This window comes from Watersipora subatra, chromosome 3 (genome assembly GCF_963576615.1).
Source record: "Watersipora subatra chromosome 3, tzWatSuba1.1, whole genome shotgun sequence".
NCBI lineage: Eukaryota > Metazoa > Bryozoa > Gymnolaemata > Cheilostomatida > Watersiporidae > Watersipora > Watersipora subatra.
Window position 1 is genome coordinate 2,447,425 of NC_088710.1, and position 9,226 is coordinate 2,456,650.

A 9,226-nucleotide genomic window follows, 5' to 3' on the forward strand; every position below is an offset into this window, starting at 1 on the left:
TATTCGTTATCGTCTCCCTTATTCATAACTGACTGCACTGTACAAATGCTGAGCAAATACATTGCCACAATACATGATGCTTTACCAGAAGGACTTTTCCTGCTGTTAAGGTGAGCTTTTGAATATTTTTCCAGTCAAGGGACCATTGGAAGGGTCTTTCGGGAATTCTCATAGTGAGTTGGGTAACTTTAGGGAAGGCAGTCAGTAGTTTGAACAGTCTAAAAAAATGGATAAGTTTAAACTATCACCTGAATATAGAAGGCAGAGTAATAAGGGATAGCAAACCTTACTTAGCAACAGGATTTACATAACTCATGAGCTACAATTTCCGTTTTGATAATAATCAAGAATGTTACGAATACATTGAACTCAGCAGAAAGTAAAATATATTAGAAATTATATCTCACACATAAAATACTCTGATGATGAGGTAACAGGGTGGTTATGAGTATCTTTAGTAACTTGACATGTCAGCACTTCTCTGGGACACTCGTGTCTTCAGGAGATGAAACTGTCAGCTGACTAGATTATATTATAGAGATTTTCTCTTAGAAGAAACCAATGCAAGTAGTTTTGATTAGTTTTGATGATTATTTTTTTGTTATATCCTCTAACACCATTTATCCTCAATACTACCCTCTCCCTTTAGATGCTACTCCCTCTCCACTAATCTCTCTCCCATTTTCCTTTTAAATTTAAATCTCACTTTCCCTGTTTCTGCTGTCTCCTCACTCCCCCCTCACCCAACTTACTCTCTCATGTGATTACTTACCCTTCTTCATCAGAATTATCACATCCCCTCTCTTCGTTTATTTCCTACAAAAAGTAATATGCACAAAGTTATCAACTGAAAAAATAAGAAAAATATTTTTGCTATTTTTAGTACAAAAGTGAGTCAGATTTAATAGATCTTCAGATATTAGAAAAATCTCAAAAGACTGAAACATAAATGAGCTCCATAATATAAACGTGAACGATTACTTATGTCTTTGAGTGTTTGCGTACTTGTTTAGAGAAGCTTTCAGCTCTAAACACTTCTAAACTTAAATCTTTGTTAAAAGAAACTTGAACTCCTGTTACATAGCGTCACACAAAGACTAAAGTAGGCTCTTCCATCCAAAAACAACAAATTCATTATGCTATTTATAACTTATTTTATTGCAATGGGTTTGTGAAGTATAGCAAGTAATCTCAACAGTTTTATTAACTCTCCTTTAACTCTTCCAACCTGCTCAGTATTTAACACAAGAAATTACCCTAGAAAAAGTTTATAGTAGATAATTAGAAAGATTTATTTTATGAAGGTCTGTGTGTGTAGAAGGGCCTGGAATAAGGTTATTATAAGACTAAAAGGCCTGTGCGTTTTAGTTCCAGTATTGCTCACTCTAAAAATTGTCAGGTGGGAGATAAATCCCAATTGCACGATTATATCATTTATACAACTAGAAATTATCTTGTCATACAGCCCACGACCAAAGTGATATTGGTAAAAAGAAAGCGTACTGATGGTTGAGAAATGCAATATTAGCAGTCAAATGGCACTGCAGTGCAATAGGATAACTGCAATGGTAGATGTAATGTACTGGGTGTGGGTGTTATTATGTACAGTACAACAAACAGCAATAATGAAAGGAAAATATTATATGTTTATATCTCTCCCCCTGCAATAGGAGAAATGCAATATTGGCCAATATTAGAAGTAAAATGCACTGATATTATTAGAATAACCAATATTATTAATATAGTAATACAGTAATAATAGAAAACCAATGCACAATTTTGTTTACATTTCAAAACGTCATAGCTAACAATATCAAGAAGTTGTGATATTTATATAGATTTTTAGAAAATCTATTTAACAAAACTATTTAGAAAAAATAATAACAGTAACATATTGCCCATCATCGATGTTGTTAGTGTGACTATAACACTTCAATAATCATCCAAACTTATAATTAAATATTGTAATAATCTCATAAGAATCGTTAGAAAAGAAAATTTCATCGTCATTTCCTTTACTTTCACTGCTTTGGACATCAGTTAGAATACCAAAGTACTCAAAAGTGTCCAACATGTCAGTTACTTTGAAATCAGCAAAAAAGAAACGATTATATTTCAGTACTTCTACGTTAATTACAAAAACCTTCGGCAATTCGACAATGCTATAGCCTGGTGTAATGTGCACGTTATTTTTTCATGAAATGCGCACGACTTAATGGTTCTATTCTCTGTTGCACGGCGTTTCGTTTGCCAGTCTTAGTTTTGATAAAAACAAGGCTTGGCAAGTTTTAATAACGATTTTCGGCCAAATTAATCTGTATATTTGTGTATAATCCGATCAGATGGGTAAGTTTTAAGATATTTTTGACACTTTTCAAAGACTTGGTAATATATTTAAATAGGTTTATATGTGTTTTGTATGGTTATTATACTTAAACGACTCTACAAAATGATGGTTAAATTTGTTGATGAGATTTCGGTACAAGGGTTTGCGACGTTGTTGATGAATAATTTTCGTGAGTTGGGTGCACATGCATTTATCATAAAACTCAAAAATTCGCTCCGCTCGTGCTTGGTCGTGGGATGACAAGCTTAGTTATAAATGGAAAGTGATAGCGGTATTATGGTAATGTGGACGAGCTACAAGTTTGCTAAAGAAATATTGGCTGATTTGATGTAAACCGATATGCTATTATTTAGTAACATCTCACAAGTGCAGAGATTACACGTAAGTCATTAACAGCCAGTCAAGACATCTGTGGATAAAAATATGTTAATATTCTTGCTTTTTTAACTTGCTTGACTTCCATCATGTAAAATATAATAGAAAAAATATGGAATAAAAAATTGTTGAAAAAATAAAAAAGGAGTTATGGAGGCAGTTTGGCTCTACAATGAACAATATCACCAGGAAGTTGAACAATAAGTTCCAACATAAATCTTGTTTAGAAAGTATTAAAAAGCTAAAGAAGTGTTTACCTGTAAATTTGGCATTGCTTTGGCAGCGATATCTAAAACTTCTGGTAGATATATATCGCCTGTTGTGATTGTGAATGATGTGACACTTCGTGGTACCGCCTCTGCAAGAATTCGTGTGAATTACTATATTGCGGGAAATACAGCTTTGGTTCTAGCAGTCGTTGATATTGAAGATGTAACTCCAAGTAAGGGATGCTGATACATTGCTATTACTATTGGTACATCTCTCTTGACAAGCGCCTGTTAGTAGAGAAACTGTTAGTAGAGAAACTGTTAGTAGAGAGACTGTTAGTAGATAGACTGTTAGTAGAGAGACTGTTAGTAGAGAGACTGTTAGTAGAAAGACTGTTAGTAGAGAGACTGTTAGTAGAGAGACTGTTAGTAGAGAGACTGTTAGCAGAGAGACTGTTAGTAGAGAGACTGTTAGTAGAGAGACTGTTAGTAGGGAGGCTGTTAGTAGGGAGGCTGTTAGTAGAGAGACTGTTAGTAGAAGGACTGTTAAGAGAGAGACTGTTAATAGAGAGACTGTTAGTAGAAAGACTGTTAGTAGAGAGACTGTTAGTAGAGAGACTGTTAGTAGAGAGACTGTTAGTAGAGAGACTGTTAGTAGAGAGACTGTTAGTAGGGAGACTGTTAGTAGGGAGGCTGTTAGTAGGGAGGCTGGTAGTAGAGAGACTGTTAGTAGAGAGGCTGTTAGTAGGGAGGCTGTTAGTAGGGAGACTGTTAGTAGGGAGGATGTTAGTAGAAAGACTCGGTAGATGAATCATAACAAGCTTTATGTCAGCAGCTTCAAGAAAAAACTAAAAACTCTGAGGTCTGCACGGACAAAGCTGACTTTTATAACTTCTGTAAACTACCAGGCATCGCTGACAATGACAGATTAAGGTTGTAGGAACAAGTTCAATATGTATTTTTAGCCCAGGAGTTGTCCGCTCTGCACTATAACTTGACACTACAAAATAATACACGTACATACGTTAAAACTGACTTACCCAGCAACTCAATTAGCTCAGATTTGGGAATATCCCAACAGAGATGTAAATAACGCAGAGCACCAGTAGTGCACCTCTTCAAAATGTCAACTTTTTTTCTGTGGCCAATCTCTACATGGTGGTAGATACGATTAAAGGGCAGTTCTTCTATAGTGCACCAACACTGATGACTTATTTCCCTCCACCGCTGACATACTAAAAGTAGTTACTGGATATAATAATCTACATCTAGGAATATGGTCAGCGCTAAAGGTAACAAGTTCAGACAGGTTAGTCAGAGGTTAAGGTTGAGAATGATAAGGATCTACAAGATTAAAATAATCTCTGTGAAAAACTGGCTTAAAGGTTGACTTGCAACAAAATTCACATTACAGTTATTTGGTAGCAAAAGATTCACCATGTCTTAATCTGTTGTGTTGTAAGTGCCAAATATATGGAAATGTGATTACAAGCTCTTAAAAGCTCAAAAACGAAAAGCCGCCGTAGATTGGAATCTCTTTATTTCGATTACGTAACCACGAAATTTAGTTATCGTCTTGTCACATATGTTCTCACGTGAATTGAAAGGCCAATACAAAGCTCAATATAAAACTTATCATAGTACTAGTTTATGACAAACACTTCGGGTTTCACCAAAGACCCCGTATCAAATATAGATGCTCGCTACTTTACAGTTTTGTTGCGGCATTATTCAATTCTCAAGTCGTAATCTGATCATGTGACCCAATACTTCGCAAATAATTTTTGCAGCACTTTTCGATTATCACAGGTGACCAATCATCTCTCACAACTACATCACATTTGAGCCGTTTTGGAAAGGGAATCCAAACTACGGCGGTCTCGTGTGGCTGCGATTTTCTGTTCGTTTTTGAGCTTTTAAGAGCTTGTAATCACCTTTCCACATATTTTGCACCTACAACACAACAGAGTAAGACATGGTGAATCTTTTCATATCAAATAACGGTAATGTGAATTTTGTTGTAAGTCAACCTTTAAATGTTTGTAACATAAAATATCATTTATAAATAATGTCTATTTTGGAATTGAGTATGTGATAAACATTTGTTTAGGTTTGCAGTATCCATAAACTTGGGGTTGTCATTTCATACCACTTTCATCGAATTGGGTTCAACAAGGTAATTACTCTATAGATGACCAGCAGATGATTACAATGAAACATTTTCAACATTAAATGTGTTTGTTGCAAAGCAAGCGTCCCGTTTATGTAACATAAAAACACTAACAAGTGATAAAGATATTGAGTCAGGGTTTTTGCTGTTGCATTGCATGCATTAGCTTACCCACTGTATTGAGACCCTGTTTAACCATAATGCACCACTATCAGGGTAAAAACTATCATATCCTAAACTTGTGGAGGAAACAAGATTAGAAACTGAACCTTTCACTTGTACCCTCATCACTTACCCCTATGCATAGGGAACCAACAAGCACCCTTAACTACCTCACATATTCTACTCCAGGGTACACTATTAGTATAAACTTACAGTATCATAGTAATATTTTATAACTAATCATATTTTATTTTTTAATTCTGACTTTTTAAAGGCTACTTACATCAATTCTGTAATTAACAATTATTCCAAGTGTGTATATTTGCTAGTTACAGACACTCCTAAATTCTACTGCTACTTTAATATTTTATATATGTCTTTCTGATTGATGCCTAACACTCTGAAGGCTGTGAAATGAGATGTTAGTAACATGAAGCATTTTTGCTTCATGCTGAATGAGTAACACTAGTTGTCTAGGTTGCTGTTTTATACCGGTAGTTTTTGCTAGTTGTTTCATGCTAGCTACTGTGTGTTAATTGCTCTCTGCTAGTTGCTAGTTTATCTCATAGCTGTTTTACACAGTTTGATGCTAGTTGCCAGTTTTAAATAATGTTAAATCATAAATGTTCAAAGTATATACCTACCATCTTCACAAAGAATCAGCTCACTCAGAGTCAAGTAGCTAAAGATGTGCAGCATACAGTGCACATCGAGTGTCTCAATCAAGGCTGGACCAGTTGGCTGCCATTCTCTACAAGTTATACAAGTTCAGTCAGCATATTCAATTAATTATCTTAGGACCACAATCTAACAAAAGTCGGTGAAAATTGGTGAAGCTAATTTAGTATGTCGAATTTGCCCATTGTAGCCTTGATTTTATCTGTTGCATCGGTTGAATCACTTTTTAGGTGACCTCGAGATAACATTTACAGCTTTTTTCTAAGCAGGATTAATAAAAAAGTGACTAGATTTTTCTACAGAAATACAAAGTGAGTCAAACACTAGTGAGATATAAAAGAATTCACACTCTCTATTGTATACTCTACCATGCCTTGTATGACATATTCATTTATGTCGCCCTTAAGTTATCATATAGTCACATTCTCATTACATATACAGGTATAATGATTAATGTATTTGTATACAGGTAGACTAATAATTCTATTTTATTATGTTTAATCACTATGTACTACCTGAAGAGCTTGGATTATATACAGAAATAACAACCACATACCACCACCAGTGATCACCAAATCTCTTTACTTCTGACTAATGTTGTTTTAGAACTAACAAACACTAATTAGAGGTGTATTTCTCTGAGAAGAAAAGCTATAGAAGATGATGGGTATTGCTATGCATGTGTAACACACATGTATTAAATATTCTCTCTTACCTTTTCTGTTCCAGTAAAAGTTGAACATCTTTCTTTATGTTAGCCTTCTTAAGTCTCCTTGGAGCCACATATAGCCTGTGGCCCTCATAATAGAGGCCATTTTCAGATAAAGTGACTTCAAATGCTTTCTGTGCAGAGCTCAGAGAAGAAAATGTAACAAAAGCAAATCTGTAAAATATCAGAGTGAGTTCTGGCAGCGAGCCAAAAGAAATATTACAACTGAGAATGAGATAACATAATTAGGAGATGAAGTGGTAAGAAGTACCTGTTGTTGTTCCGTGGTTGTATGTAGTCAATACTCGTTACTTCTCCAAACACCTCAAATATGTCTGCTAAGTTGGTTTTCCAAGGGGCCTGAAATATTATCAAAGCATTATTAAAATAGTGAAGTATTTCTCTCAACAGAAAATATAAAAACATAAAAATGTATCTTTGCCACTCTTATAAATATGCAAAAGTTGCAAATGATTATGAACAGTCACTCAGAAACTTTGTGAATGTGCATGTTACAAGAACTATTGCCAGCTACTTGTATATGAAGAAAGGTTACCATTTGTAATTACAATGAACCAAAGTTTACCTGGAGTGGGCCATCAGTTTTTAAGGCTTCTTTAGGTTAGCCTGTGAACCATAGCTAAATGGTTAGACTAACTTGACTCAGAAACTACAATCTGTATATTAAAACCACAAAACTGTCTGTTTATGAGAGTTTGTATGCTTCACATGCTAATTATGGACCCTCAAGTACCTCATTTGAGATGTTGGTCACGTATATTGTTTTCTTCAGCTTTTCTGAACTATCAGTCATCTTCCTAGTAGACTCCCATTCATTGACTAACTTAACTACACCAAGTCACACTCGCTAGTAATACTAACCTGAGGCGACCCTAGTGAAAACTTATTAACTATTGATTGTATAGAAAAGATACCGGCTTTAGTCAATCACTCAATGCAGTTGCATAGAAGAAGGCGGAGCTTAACGGAGTTGTGAGCTGTAGGCGGTTTTATGCCATTTTCACCGAACTAAAGATTTCAAAAGACTTATAGGTTATAATACATTATAACAGCGTGCTTATGATATATTTATATCTTGAATTGACTGAATATCTATGATTACAGTATTACCATGACCATTGGTTCAAAAAATTATCAGGATAATAATTTCTGTGATGCAATGCGATTGCAGTCAGTTTAAACAGCAACTTATGACACATAGTACGTTATGCGTCATAGACTATTGTTCTAACTAACTGATATTAATAAAATAGCACAAACATATATCATACACTCTATTCAAACAACTCCCATGTTTCTATCATGAGTTACTAGTTAAGTTAGCATCACCAGATGTTCTTTCAGATCCTTTAGATGCTAACAACAGAATGTTACTATCAGAATGTTAATATCAGAATGTTAATGTTAGAATGTCAATATTAAAATGTTAATATCAGAATGTTAATATTAAAATGTTAATATTAAAATGTTGATATCAGAAGGTTAACATCAACATGTTAATATCGGATTGTTACTATCAATATGTTAACATCAGAATGTTAATATTGGATGGTTAATATCAGAATGTTACTATCAGAATGTTATTATTAAAATGCTAATATCGGAACCTTAACATCAGTATGGTAATATTAGAATGGTAATATTAGAATGTTAATATTAGAATGTTAATAACAGAATGTTAATAACAGAATGTTAATAACAGAATGTTGATATCAGAATGTTAAAGCCGGAATGTTGATATCAGAACGTTGGTAATAAAATGTTAATACATGTATTTGAAAGTTAAATTTAAGAAGTAAATAAGCATTGGAATGAAAAAGTAAAAAGTATTCAAAGAACCTCTTCAACATTAATAGTAGTTAAAGTTATCTCCATGTAATTCATGTACTGCATTGTACAGTTCTACTAGTGAAATAGTTTAGATAAATTTTGGTTTAAATCTATTTTATTAAGGGCACTTTTTGTTTGGATTTTTATAACGCCAAACATCCCATTTTTGATGTTTTTTCAGAACAATGCTGATGTAGGTCTCTCGGTCACGAGCATGGGTTAGCACCCATGCACACACTCGCACCCATGCGCTCGCTTGCACCCACACGCATACACTCATGCACACAAACTCGCCCACACACAAACTCGCCCACACACAAACTCGCCTACACACAAACTCGCCCACACACAAACTCGCCCACACACAAACTCACCCACACACAAACTCGCCCACACACAGGCTCGCCCACACACAAGCTCGCCCACACACAAACTTGCCCACACACAAACTCGCCCACACACAAACTCGGCCACACACAAACTCGCCCACACACAAACTCGGCCACACACAAACTTGCCCACACACAAACTCGCCCACACACACGCACGAACACGCATACACACACACATCAATGCACACGTGCACACACGCACACGCGCGCAAGCACACACACGCACACATTTGCAACCATAGCCTACGGAGAGGGCACGCACTCATACTAAAATGTTAATACTGTTAATATGACACTCACTCATACGAGAGTACTCATACCAATCAGCCTTAC

The 9,226-nt window shown here is 35.2% G+C and overlaps 1 protein-coding gene across 2 annotated transcripts in view; it reads right to left on the reverse strand.

Moving 5' to 3' along the window:
* Positions 1-7,535, reverse strand: part of LOC137390056 (F-box/LRR-repeat protein 7-like) — a 42,344-nt gene extending 34,809 nt beyond the window's left edge. For both annotated transcript variants that reach the window (XM_068076300.1, XM_068076299.1), the window contains exons 1-8: positions 7,405-7,535; positions 6,922-7,010; positions 6,657-6,824; positions 5,908-6,014; positions 3,972-4,166; positions 2,980-3,080; positions 773-816; positions 86-218 (exon numbers count right to left, since the gene is read on the reverse strand). In XM_068076300.1, coding sequence (XP_067932401.1) covers positions 86-218; positions 773-816; positions 2,980-3,080; positions 3,972-4,166; positions 5,908-6,014; positions 6,657-6,824; positions 6,922-7,010; positions 7,405-7,464 — 897 coding nt within the window. In that variant the 5' untranslated portion in view covers positions 7,465-7,535. The remainder of the gene's footprint in view (positions 1-85; positions 219-772; positions 817-2,979; positions 3,081-3,971; positions 4,167-5,907; positions 6,015-6,656; positions 6,825-6,921; positions 7,011-7,404) is intronic.
* Between the last annotated feature and the right edge of the window lie 1,691 nt (positions 7,536-9,226).